The sequence below is a fragment of the Pithys albifrons genome, chromosome 4, assembly GCF_047495875.1.
Source record: "Pithys albifrons albifrons isolate INPA30051 chromosome 4, PitAlb_v1, whole genome shotgun sequence".
In the NCBI taxonomy this organism is placed as follows: Eukaryota; Metazoa; Chordata; class Aves; order Passeriformes; family Thamnophilidae; genus Pithys; species Pithys albifrons.
In genome coordinates this window covers 69096824-69111137 of record NC_092461.1, presented here as the reverse complement: position 1 = coordinate 69111137, position 14314 = coordinate 69096824, and the positions used below count along the sequence as shown (strand labels likewise).

General features: G+C 40.1%; 1 protein-coding gene across 2 annotated transcripts in view; it reads right to left on the bottom strand.

The window, feature by feature from the left end:
- The window catches only part of TCEA1 (transcription elongation factor A1), a 29059-nt gene extending 14745 nt beyond the window's left edge, over positions 1–14314 (bottom strand). Inside the window, exons 1-3 of one of the 2 annotated variants that reach the window (XM_071554534.1) lie at positions 14175–14314; positions 7293–7355; positions 2115–2220 (exon numbers count right to left, since the gene is read on the bottom strand). In XM_071554534.1, the coding sequence (XP_071410635.1) occupies positions 2115–2220; positions 7293–7355; positions 14175–14243 (238 nt within the window). In that variant the 5' untranslated portion in view covers positions 14244–14314. The remainder of the gene's footprint in view (positions 1–2114; positions 2221–7292; positions 7356–14174) is intronic. The other variant, XM_071554535.1, reaches the window with a different exon arrangement.

The following is a 14314-nucleotide window of genomic DNA, read 5'->3' as shown; positions in this document are numbered from 1 at the left end:
CAATCTGAGTCTGGCAAGCTATGAAAGGGGAAAGTCCACCTTGCCCCAGCCGTATGTTACTGTTGCAATCCCTCTGCAGAAAACAGTAACCGCAAACGGGCTGGACCAAAAAAATGATAGTTGAAATTTAAGCCAGAAAAAATAAACAAGACAATGAGTTTCCAACTGGTCAGTTCCCAGCTCTGGTCTCTTGGATGGCCACTCAAGAACTAACTGTAGCACAGGGAGCAAGGAGGTCCCTGTGCAGAAGGGAAGCAGGACCACCCCTTTCAGCAGCAGCCTACACCCAGATTGACCTGTTGGGACCATCAGGCAACACATTCTTGTTCCAGACTTACTGACTATGAACACCCTCTGCTCCTCAGGCAGGAGTAACACTCCCCATGTTTCACAATGTTTGAACACTTAAACATCAGTCAGCTCAAAGTAACAATAAGACAAATTTGACTGACTTAAGGTGTTAAAAATTTGAGACAACTATTTTTACTATCTCAACAAATAAATAGCAAATTACTTGGTCACACACCAGCAATAACCAGGCAGGTCCCCCACTCCTTAAAAAGAGCAGCATCTGAGCACATTCCCCAAAGCTGATAATTCTGTTGGAAAAGAGACTTATCTCCTCTACTTTTTTGCCTAAACTAAGCTGCAGTAGCAAAAATTTGAACTTCAGAGGGAAAAAAGAAAGTAAACTGCAAAATATTGATAGGGGTTTGGTATGTTTTTAAACTTAGATTAATAACTTAAGAGCTAGATCACTCAATCCAGCTGCTACTTTTAGAAGCCTTTAAGTAACTGAAGTTAAAATGCAAGTCTGTTTCACCCCTTATGTATCTTACCACTTTTAGGTACTGATATAATAAGGTTGGACTTCAAGATTCCAGTGGAAATTTAAAAATAAAATGTATATTATTTTCATCATTTACCAGTTAACTCTGATCAGATCCTATATAAAGATCCTTTATACGCATATAATTTATAATAAAGTCATTATGATTTTAAAGATATTTTATCAGCATGTGTACTATTAGCTAAACTAAACTTCTAAAACTGACATCATTACTATTTCTAATTTTTTTACGGTAAGTTAAAAAAAAGTTTTCTGGAGAGGCCCTTGCTTCTTGCTAGAAACATGGAAGTTAAAAGTTGTGACAAATTAGTCATTTCTATAGTCAGAGTATTTTCTAGATCATTTACAAGACAGTAATAAAGTATCTGATAAAATACTTCATAACTAGTTAAAAAATGAGGCTAAGTTAAGTGGCAGGGGACACCAACACCTCCTGATATTTGTCATATTTTTCTAGACAGAATGGTAAATATTTAGTTCATAACATAAACTATTTTCAATTTCAAAATTTTCAACTTCCTAAATCTTAGTTTACCCAAACTTAGATACAAATAAACAAAATACAATGCTGCACAGTGTATGAACAAAAATATCTGGACACAGTTTGAGATTTGAATGTTTTCAAATACATTAAGTACTACCAAACACCCTTGAAAAAACACCCTAACAGAAAGGTTTCCTTAACTGCATTAACTTAGGGGAAATCAAACAAAATGTATTAACTCACTAATTAGTAAGCTGTTTAAAATTATGAAGGTTTTAGAAAATGCAGATCTATTTCTCACAACCTGTAAGTTCTAACAGATTTTTAACATCATTTTTACTTTTTTTTTCCTCTTCATAAATCATTTCATAACAAAACTTCAAAGCCTCCACACTCCCCTGTGAGACTTAGCACCAGTTCTTCAGAGCACTTGTTATATTTGACAAAGGAAATAGTCAAGAACAGGTTTGTTAGTGCTTAGTACTGCAGTACATCACTCACAACTGCAGGCAACGAGACTTCAGATATGAATCACATCAGAGAAGCTGATTTCCCACTGCTTCCCAGCTTCAATAAAATATATTGACTGTTCTCTGAATACCCGCTCACAGTAATGCACTGGTGACAGTCCAAGAGTAAAAGCCAGTTACATCAGTGCAGAAAGTTTCAGCACTTACACAGGAGCACAAACGTATCTTAAGCAAGGCAGTGTCAAGGATGTGCATCAAGACTACAGACATTCAAAAACATGCAAGAGCAGGGAAGTTTGTTTCACCATACCTAACAGTTTCTTCCAAGACTTGATAAGAGATTTTGCTAAAGATGTAACCTCTTCATCTGTGCTTTGCTTGCGTATTGCATTCACTGACATTCCAATTCTGGTAGACTGCAAAAGAAATAGAAATATATACCACAGAAAGTGACACGCAGATAATTTAATAAGCAAACATATATAAAACTGTATTTGAGCATAATTTTTTTAAGTATCTTTTCTTCTTTGCTTTTGTGATTTTTTTATTTTAAGATTATCAGGATGAAATGCTGCAAGCCTTTATATAACTTATTTTAACAACACATTCTACAAAAAAAATACAACAGTATCACCATTTGTCTCCTTACAGAAGAGCAGAGGGGAAGCGCTGGTCGTAGTGGGCAGGAGGGCTAAGGACTGTATTTATATTTTAGTATGAACAGAAGCTTCCTAACTCCTTCACTGACACCATACTCTTAGAATTCCCATTTAGTAGTGCCTGTGGAAGAAGTTGTAATACTAGCTGGGAGCGAGCACATTTCAGTTTCCTAAAAATTTTGGCAATACTGAGATTCTTTAAAATCTTTAGCGCAGAGTTCTGCCTTTAGACAGTAACACAACTCTGTGTGTTTAAGATTTTAAAGAATGACCTAGCCTGCCTCTCTCTGAAAAGGCTTGAAGCCTTTGCCACTACTGCCATCTACAGAGCAAACAGAAGAGTAATTCACAATTCAAGCCTTTAAAAGTCTCAGAAGATAAGAACATAAATTTAGCTCAACAGCAACATCTTAGAAGAGTTATGACTAACATGTTCATGTAACAAGTAGAAAATTTCCATACTTTTATATTCACAAGAAGAGAAAAGCCTTTAACAGTACAAATAAGGACGTTATTTAATATTTTGGTCAATGACTAAATTTTTTTTAGTTGCTCGTAAGATACTCAGTTTTCTGGCATTACCACTTACAAGATTCACTAGATATAAATTATTCTACCTACTTTTGTGATAGTTCATCACCATAAATTTCCTTCCTCTTTAAAGGAAAATTTAAATCTTTGTGGCTTGCTAAAAATGGAAAAGATTTGTTCCTGTAAATTCCTTCTGACCACCCACACAACACTTTTTGAGGCACCATGGATGTGCTAAATGACTGGAAACACACTGAAATATTCAGTAGCTATTTCAGCCAAGAAAACACACCAAATAACTTCAGGTCTAAGCATTAGATCTAAACATGTATCTTGAATTAAAGAAAACAGATGGTTACTCACCTGTAACCAAAGTGTTTCAAGATGGACTCTGCTCACTCAGATTAACAATACTGGCCAATTCTCTTGAAATTTTGAACACTTAATCTCAACATTATGTTCAGACAATAAGGAGTAACACGGCCTTGAAAGTTCATAAAATACTGTATCTGAATGAGAAAAAGGTATCTACAGAAAGTCCAACCCTCCACTGATACCTGGGCACAAGTACAGCCTATGCTCACCAGCAGAGAAAACACGGAATCTTACAGACTTACCTAGGTATGTAAAACTCAAAAACTCAAGTGAAACTCAAAACTAATGATATAATTTGGATATATTAGTTTATTCTTCTATCATACAAGAAAGATTATGATTACTGTCTAAACAGCCAGTTTGCTTAAGGCAGTACATACAAACAGTTCATTTGTTTGCTTTCATAGAGCACTTGATCTGGTCTGCCTGAAGAGAGGGGAAGGAATGATCTGCTAATTTGCCTGCTAAGCAACATGAGTAATTGCAAAACATCAGTGTTATAGTCTCAAAATGACTGTTTTAATGACAAACCAGCTGATAGCACTTGAAATTTCCTCAGTCTTCCTGTCTATGGAGCTGTTCTTGTGAGAGTCATTTTTAAGCGAAAACCTCCATTCTTCCCCACTTCAAACTCTAGAGTACTTTACATCTGCTTATGGAATAAAGACAGTCAGAGATAGCATAAGATGGCCAAAGACAGAACAAGACAGGTGTTTTCACCCCTGAAGGATTCAAGCTGTAAGACAAGCAGCCTTCAGTGGGCATGAGCAACAGTGAGCAGAAGAATCCTATGACTGAACCCAACCCAAAGCACACGGTGGCAGCAAGTCTTTTCTAAACATGAAAAAATGAGAAAATATAAGGAACATAGCTGGGGAAGAAAAGCAACCACTGAAACAAGCAGAGGTGTCACCAGCGTGGGCCAGAGCTGAATCAGCCACTGAAGGACAGCCACCTCCAGTCTGCCAGCTTGGCAGTGAACTGGCATGAAGCCATTGGCAGGGACTGCACATCAGCCTCATTCCACACACGTGTGTGTAATTTCCGGTAAAACCTGTTTGTTAAAATAAAGCCTGTCTGGCTCACTTGCTGTTGAGCTGCACACTACCCACAATACATTAATACTGCGTGGCTGCTAAACAGATTTGCAATTCAGACCACTGGACAGGTCACGTGTGAGGAAGGCCACTGGCTCCCTGCCTAGCTGGGCAAGGATCAACTCGCTTACATAAACTCATTAGATACAACACAGTTGTATTATTGTCTACAACCACTTCAGCTTTCTGTGAAAAGAAATCTGGCAAGAAAGACACAAGACACAAGCACAAGTCCAGACTACTGATATGCACCTTCCTACTCCATGTACCTGTAGACTGTTCAGAGGACTCACCATTTCAGACAAGCAGCAGCCATGCCACATGAAAACTCATTGCTTCCTTTATTACAGAGGAATAACAAAACTATCACATCAGGTAGCAGTGCTTTTCTCAATGTAGCCAGCTTCCAAAACTTCTTAAAAATGGGTGTAGAAGTATGCTTTTCCCTTCTGTCCTGCATCTACACATAGAAGTTAGTGTTCCCATGTTCTCATCATCCTCACCCTTCCTGACACTAGCACACTAATAATCCACTACCAGAGCAATGTGTATGATTACTTTGGATTTCAGCTCTTGCTCCAAGTCCTTCCCTGCTTAAACAAACTTGGGAGGCCAACACAGAAAGTTTACGTCAGGCTTTACATATCTATATAACTCTCAGGAAAAATAAAATAAATTTGAGTCTGAACATGCGGCTAAATGCAATCTTATGCAGCAGACTTGTTTTGAATACAGTAGTAGGAATTTAATAAAAACTTCCCAAGTCCTAACACAATCAGCACATTATGCTAAAATACTTGATCCCTTTAGACTTAATGCAACATGAAGAGATCTTCTTACAAACTCATACGGTGCCGCTCTAATGCAGATTAAAAACAATCTTTTACTGCAGATATTTCACACTAAAAAACAGGTACATGTCTTATGGATGGGAACAAATAAGCCTCCTTCAAGTATGACAGAAAACTGGAGAGTATTAATATCCAGCCCTACATAAATTAATCAGGGTCACACAAGTACTTTAAAAGGAAGACAACTGAGTTTGTTTTGCAGAACTAAGAGTCTTCCTCTGTTGATAACATTACTAGGGTTGTTATTGTAACTAAAATAGAATCAGTTATCTACGTGTATATTCTTCACACTGTTATGGTTCTCAGATAAAATTGTTCTGGTTTTCTGTGTGAAGCGACTCCTTCTAGTCTTACTCTTCACATTAACCAGAACAGGTTTGCACAGAAGCATTTACAGAATTGCCAGAGCACTTGCAGAGATTTTTCACTTCAAAGCCAAACCCCCCCACTATTACACAAACACTCTGCATTAAGACCTGCACAAAGAAACTCCAAAGAATTAGGTTAACAGAAGGTTTTTCTGGGTTTTGTACTTGTTTTGTGTGGGGCATTTTTCCTGTGGGGTTTTGAGTTTGGGTTTTTTTAAGGAAGGAGGTTGAACACAGGGGAGATGGTCTCAGTTCTATCAGCCATGCTCATTCATGCATGATGGCAGCATTTTAAAATTCCTATTTTCTGTCACAAACAGTACTAGCAAGAACCTACTCAGCTATTACTGACGATGCAGGAATCAAGAATTGCTACTGATGCTTTTAAGATTTAAACTTTATGGCTAATTCTGTATCTATGACCATCAATTGACACCTAGAAAAAAGTTACTTTTTAGTCTCCTCCAACTTAGGTGGCTACCACAGCAAATCAGGTCTTAGATCTACTTTCACCATTTGAAAATTTTCATAGATAGGGAATATCTGGTTACTTTGAAACAAATGCCATTCACTGATGAATTATGTGACAAACTCTGAAACTTGACAAGCAAATAAAGTTTACTCAGTGCACTTTTTTCAAGAATTTATAAATAAATACTGTGTTAGAAATGTAGATATAAGCAACATTAGTGAGAGCAAGCATGCAGCTGGGAGAGATTGTAGCACTTTATCACTCCAGACCAGGGGAGTAAAAGAGCAGGAGGAGTATGTATGTATGTATGGCCAGACTTTGCAAATGCAGATTTGGGCAGGGCTCTCCCCACGTGCCCTTCCAGCCTGCACAGTGGATTTTTTAGGTGAGGCACAGCGTGCATAGAACTGGCCCCACCGTGTAAGTCCTAAGGTCCATTTGCCACGGCCGAGCGAGCTTGGACAATGACAGGGAAGTCCTCGGGACTGTCACAGCACCCGGTACTAACCGGGGCTGACCCTGCTGAGCATCCGAGATGTGACAGGATGGGATGTCAGGGAGGCATTGAACTGCCAGGGGACGGTCCCTGATGAGACTCAAACTCAGGTCCTTGGGATTCTGAGTCCAGAGTGCTCTCCAGGAGGAGTAATTAGCTTAAGAAACACAGCACTCAAGAGTTAGGGGCACAGAGCGTCAAATACAACTTGCCTGAAGCTATGAAGTCTGCTTCTCCTCACTTACAATCCAAAACCAGAACTAACTACATAAGAAAAGATGGTACTGGCTATAATGAGGTGCATTCTCCCTCAGGAGGAAGGAAACACATCACATTAGAGTAAGAACACAAGGTTCTATGTAAAGTAAATTCATAAGCAGCTCTTCCCATGCCAAAATTCACTACTTTCAACATAAACTGAAAGGTAAGTTTTAATAACTTGCTAGTGGAAGAAAACATTTAAGTGTCCTACATTAGGGTGAATTAGGACCAATTTACTATATAGCAAAACTGATGCTTCCAAGGACTTTCTACCTAGAAATCTACTTAAATAGCACAACTTCCTTTCAAATTTGTTGGCTCCACCTTCACCATTATGAAATTAGTATTTGCAACCTAACAACAATAAGACAATCATACCTGTAACAACTCAAGGGTCATGGGAATATTCTTAAGCTCCTTCAATAAATCAAGGGCTCCAGCCTGAAAGAAATTAAAAAGAAAAGAATAGAAGTCAACCTATTAGCAATCCAGAACTTCAGATATAATGTCAACAATATGCTCTTATCTGCCTTCAGGGTCGTAAGTTGGATGCAAACCATCACTCTATTTATTCACAGAACAACTGTAAGGAATGTTCTGCTTCACAAACTCTAAGCAGTAACAGGTCTTAACTTGGAAATCTAACTATTCACTCAAAGACTAGGCAAGTTTTATCCCATTGTCCTGGGTTGAGCTGGCAAAACGCCAACTGTCCAAGACAGAGAAAAAGGGTTCTTTCTCCCCCCAACCAGCTAAGGGAAGAGAAGAAGACGGAGAGGAAAAAAAAACCCTCAGAACCAGGTCTATGCTGAAACTAACTACATGTATTTATACAGAGAAGAGAAAACTAAGAGAGAACTACAATATAACACACACTTACACAAGTTATGCATATATAACAAGGAATAACTTCCCACTCCCCAATTAATACAGAGCCCATTACTCTAATTCATAAGCACTCGAAAAGACACTCAGCAAGAAAGAGAAAGTATAACAACAAAATATTTCTACGTCCCTGAATGCAAACAAAATGCAAGCAGAGGCAACAGGAGCAGGGCCTAGCATAGCAGAGGAGCTGCTAGATGTCCTCCTCTTAGTGCAGCCATGATGGAACTAACCAAGCCACTCCCACACACTGGATTTTACACCCTTTGAGATGATGTAGTATGGTATGGAATACAATATTATTGGCTTGAAGAAGTCAGCTGTTAGCTAGCTCAGCCCAGCTTAAATCAGCTGACAATCCAAGGCCTAGCTGAACTTTAAAACCTAAGTTTAGGCCCACCTGGCTAAACCCATAACATATGTAACTCAAATGCCAGTCAAGGCATTCACAACAATTACTAACCAACACACATCTTCAAGGCCACTTCACTTAACAGCATCAGAAATAATCCAGACAACAGCAGGAGTTTTCAGTTCAGAACAAACACACCTGTTTTAGCGCAAGAACTTGGAGTTGAGAAGCTCTGCAGAGTCCATCAATAACGCAAATATATATATATATAACATATATAAACATAATTCCGAACTGTACTTGCAGTGGTGTGGTAAAGCCATATGACATTAGTTTTTTTCTCCCCTGCTAAGTGAAATAAGGAAAGGACCAACTAATTTTGCATAAGCAGCAACTTTCTAGACAGATGAGTCAAATGCAGAGACTGTACTGTGAGGCACTAACAAAGCCTACACGCAGCTACTCTAACAACTCATTCCTAGCGATGTTGGTCTTAAAAAAAAAAAGTGTTCATAAATGTGAACTCCATAATTCTCTTTAACTTCTACAAACTTGATGATTTTCTACCTCAGCAAAGCTCTGCACCATCCACTTCTTACTGTGCATGTGGGTTGTCAGACTGCACAAACCTCCTGACGGCTGAGATGATTTGGCTGTTATTCAAGTGCATGTGGTGCTGACCCTGAGCCATGAACGGCCAGAAGGCAACTGCCTTTGCATCTAAGAAGCCAATCTACTCAGGTTCAGCTCATTACCTTCCACCTTTTTTTTTCCTTAGTTCATAAGGTTTGAAAATAAACCCCAAAAAATTTCCACCTTGCAGATCTTTGAAATTGGATCCCTTTTCCCGCCTTACCTCTCTCTCAACTCATCCTATTTTGTTTTGCAGTTTGCTTGCATTTATTTTCAAATTCTCCCAAATCAGCTTCTAATATGACACCTGTTGCAAGGAAACTTGTGATCTGCTGCACCCGCAGGTCTTCCACTTCTAACCACTGAAGACAGCACATAAAATAATGACCAAGAGGTTGAGAAAGATGAAAGCACAACTTTGGTATCACAGCCAAAGAAACACAGCTTTGGACACCTTCAAATACCTGCTACAAACACTGTTTCCTAAACACTTCTGACTCAAAGTTGACTTAAAACCCAAACGTTTCAGTAAATCTCACCTTCCACAAATTGAATTCACTTATAAAACTAAAGTTTTACCATTTTGCCATGATAGCAAAAAGCCTTATTTAAATTTTGTGATATATAAAACTTCTCCAGTTTTTACCATAAAATTTTAGCAGCAATGATGCAAGACTTAGAAACAGTGTGGTGTTTTCGGGTGCTAAATTGAGTTAGCACACTAAACCACTGCTTTCTCTAAACAACCATAAGCACAGGATCTTCTGTGCAAACACAGATCCAGGTAAAGTAAGTTAATTTTTATCTTCACTGCTACAAAACAAAGTCAAACTCAAGGAAATTTTCTTAGCTGAAACAAAACTAATGACAGAATTCAATGTGCCATTTAAAAAAAAAAATCCGGTAACACTGACCTCCAAGCCAATGGATTTATTAGCAACCTCTATACAGTAATTTCAATAAACACTGGTTATTGTATTCTTCAACTTCAGTATGAAAGTGACACTGTAAAGCAAAGGAGCACTCTCTTCACCTCACCTCATCTTAGAAACAATCTAGTCAAAATTTCTTTGCCTCTGTTATATCCCTTTCCAACTGTACATGTAAGAACAATTTTACTATTCCCAGAGTAAACATTTTCTAAGACTAGTTTTAGATACACAGGAGGTTAACAAACCATGTAATAAGCAAAAAAAAACCAAAAAAAAACCACCAAAAAACAGATTAACAGATATTACCTACATTTCATATTAATTTCTGCAGCAAATTACTGAAATTTCTAATGAACTAATACTTTCAAAGCCTTCACACTTCAATAATACTGTGCAGCAAGAATTAGATACTTTAAATTTAAATCTAAATGGAGTTTAAACTCACACCAACTAAGCAGTTTTTCATAACCACTTTTCTTACCATAAAAGTCAAATCCCCTCTTTTTCTCATAACCACAGTGAAGTTGCACAGCACAACCTGCAATTCCTTTTTTTCTAATGTAAGACTTTTCTGTCTACAAAAAAGCCAGCCACTAAGACCATTATTATTAATCTTTCTTAAAAAGCATTTGTATAATTTTACAGAAAATGAAAGGCAATACCCCCTAGTACTAGGTTGGCTGGGTTCCTGTTTACCTTGTTACTTAAATTAACACAAGTCAGCTTCATGCAGATTTAGCAGATTACTCCTCTCAGCTTCTCTCAGCTGACCAGATCACAACACCACACAACAGTGTTCTATATTCATACTTTAGAGCTGTGCTTCAGGCAATAGGAAATGCAGTGCCTTCTTGAACACAGCAGAGCTGTCCAGCTGTAATTCTATTCTACTTATGGAAGTAAACATTTAATAACATGAACAATTTTACACTTTCTTCTCTAAACTTATTCAACTGTTCTTGACTTTTTTAATCCAAGGGTGCAGCCTTATTTCTCATACCTGTTCATTACAGCAGCTTAATAAAGTGTACTTATGTACAACAAAAGGTATAAGGAAGACACTGCAGCTTTTAATGTAATTGCAGGTATTCGAAGGAGGACTAGTATCTATTTCCATTTGAAGAAACAGCAGAAATATGTATCTCACAGTACATTAAATACCACATCCCATTATTTACCCCTTCAAAACAAAAGAACTGCACATATCATCACATCACTAAAATAGTTATGAAATCTGCACAGCTACAATTAAATCCTTAGTCAATCACCGAGAGTCTGACTCAGAAAGGATCTCTGCATGGCCTTCCTCTTCAGCTCTTCAAAAGGAATGCCAAGGAGCCCTTTGCCACAAGACACAGAGTCGCCCTTTGTATGAGACATGAAGCATCTCTTCCCATCTGAGTTTTGACAAATTCAGAGTGAAAAAGTATCAAAGTTTTTTTTTTCTTTTCTTATTGTTGGATTTCTCATTCAGAGACACAGACCAAACACTTATTCTTGATGAGTAAAAATGGAGAAAGGAATACCTGATTTTGTCAAGGGCATCATTATCCAGTGAGTACTTGTGCAAGAATGTTTCTCAATTCTTTATCATTTTTGTGAGACAATACAGTACCTCTAGACAGAAATTACTTTAATAATTTTGCTAAAGTTAGCATTTTATCTGCAGGGCAGAACTCAGTAGGAAATCACATTGTGTAATTAGGGAAGAAACATACAAATGACAAAGACTAGTAAGAAAAACAGAGACACCTCCTGTGTTAAATACTGATGTACGCCCTCACCTACCATACAACTGATGCCGAAAGGGTTTTTTTAATTTTTCAATTTTCATATTTTGTAGATTTTAGGAACACAGTAGATGTAATGCTGTAGATTTTAGTGAATTAATATTTAGCAGCTTGTAACATAAAGTCCTTCTATCTCTACCCCTGCTCCAGAACAGGCAGCTAAGATCTGCCAGCTATTTAGTCTCTTCCTCAAGGTACCTGATTAAAGCATATCAGAAGAGAACATAAACATGGAGCAGTGTGACCCGAAGCCCTGGAGAGCGTCCAAGAGACCTTTGTGTGCTGAAGAAGAGGAGGTGGATGAAGACAGAGGGTCCCAACGACCCCAGCCCCAATTCAACAGGGGTGGGAACTGGGAGGGGACAGAGGTGGAACTGGACATGTGGACAGTAGTGATTGGACAGGTTATATTATAAAAACTATAGAACTTAGAGCTTGCTTGCACGCGCGTCGATGTATTCCTGGATGAGCGGGGTTGCTCATTAAAGTGCCTGCCCATTATCTTATCTCCTACAAAACTTGGCTTGGAGTCTTTTTTTTACAGACTTTTACAGCAACACAACTAATGGTTTCTGTCATGGCTCACACATGCATTTCAGACAAACAGTCAGATCTCCACTCCTGGCCACAGGAGCAGCTCAGGCCCTCGGCCTCAGAAGGTTTGAGATGGTGTCAAGCCAACAGCAGAGCTGTTACTCCTGTGCAGTAATGAGCTCTGTTCCAATACAGCACGAAAGCACAACTGCCTCAGGTGCTGCCCACGCTCTCACTCCTGGGACAGAAGTGACAAATCAAGGCCCAGCACTGGCTCCAGCCCAGCCCAGCTGTGAATGCTGCATTCGGCCACATCAGACCCACGCTGAGCCCAGAGAAGAAGTGACCTCACCCTCCCTAGAGCTCTGAAAGTTATTTAGGTTACACACTGGCATGTGAATACATGTCCCCAGTTTTATCCAAACTCCTAAGCCTCCCAGGTCACAGAGAAACACCCTGTGGTCACCTGCAGCATCCCTGGTCTTGTTGCTCCCCAGGATCAGCAGTTGTTCCCATATTACTTGGGAGCTGTCGTTTTCCTTCTGCTGTCAGAAGTTTTACAAATACAATTGAACTGTCTGCCCTTTCTCATTACTACAATATTTAAACATTCCACCCTTTCAACACCTCACAGGTAAGAGCCACTCCTTCAATTTTAGAGAAGGTGAAACAGTGAAAAGCTTATGCTGAAAAGCATAGAGAATAGAAATAAAACAAAGAAGAAAAAAAATTAATAAATGTTGGTCGTAAAACATTTTTTCAACTAGACAAGGTTCCTGTCACCACAATAAGTCAGTAGAGGGTTCAGATGTACCGGAGCTAAATCAGGTAACACTACAGAACATCAAGGATTTTGAATCATGGCTCCTGTGTACTTGCAATATGTTAGACTGTATTCTAAACTAATTTCATTGGTTTAATGCAGTCAGTATTTCTATAAATATGTACATCTTATTGAAAATGCAGTCAGTATTTCTATAAATATGTAAGACTTATTAAAAATGCTGTTTACACTTTCCACTATTAAACAACAACAACAACAATACTTTACCTATAAAGTGGAATTCCACACTGTGGAGTTCAGAAGAATTATTAAGCATTTAATGCACTGTCACAACATACAGAAAAAATCCCCTTAACTTCATGTATTCTAATAGTAGCTTACAGGAAGAACAACAACCACAATTACACAAATCCAGAAAATAACAACATACTCACCCAATAAAGAAGCAGGAAACAGAGTTTACAACTTACTTACGTGCTATTTTATGTGCAGCCATAATCAGTTATTTGGCTGTTGCTGAACACTCTGGTTTTACTTTGAAGTGTTTGTTTGCAGGCATAGTATAAACATGATACGTTATCTAAGTTCAGTATGAAGAGCATACGTGACAATTACACTTGAGTGAAGCTGAGTTCTACCAACCTGTATTCTACCTCCCTTCTGAGGCACAAGTAATTCTCTAGACTAACTTGAAACACTTTATTGTGCTTATTAGGAAAAAGAAAGAAAGAGATTCTCATTCCCGATCTGTTTCTGAAGTTTACCCACACACCTCTGGCCACTCTGCCGCAGCAGAGTTCGGATTCGGGTTCTTCATTCATATCTTACTTTGCACATTCTACATAAAACTGCGGCTTTCACCCCTGAAAGCGACAACGCGCCGTCTGGAGGGGACCGCCTCCACAGGCATCTCCTCGAGGGGATCGGGCTTCCTTCCCACACCCCCTCCAGCGAAGCCAACACCGCGACTTTGGTGAATGGGGAGCGGGGGCCGCAGCCGCTCAGGGCCGCCCGTGCCCGTTCGCAGCCGGTGCCCGCCCCGGAACCTCCTCCCGGCCGAGGCTGCTCCGCCGGCGAGCAGGGCCGGCTGCCGGGCCGAGGGGCCGAGGGCCCCTAGCTCCGGCGGCGGGGCCGGGGGAGCCGCGGCAGCCCCGCGGGGCGAAGGGAGGGAGGGAGGGAGGGAGAAAGGGAGGGGGCGAGGCCGTCGGGCAGCGCAGGGAGACGCGGCGGCGGGAAAGGGAAAGGCTCCGGGCCCGCTGGCAGCAGGGAGGCGGGGTCGGCCGGGACCCGCGGAGCCGGCGCCGATTCGCCTCCCGCCCCTGCCCCGTCCCGTCCCGTCTCGCCGCTCACCGCGTTCTTCTTCTGCACCATCTTGTCCATCTTCTTGGCGATGCGGATGATCTCGTCTTCCGTGGCCATGGCGGCGGCGGCGGCCCGGGCGGCAGCGGCGGCAGCGCCAGGCAGCGCGCGTCGAGTACCGGCCACGGGAG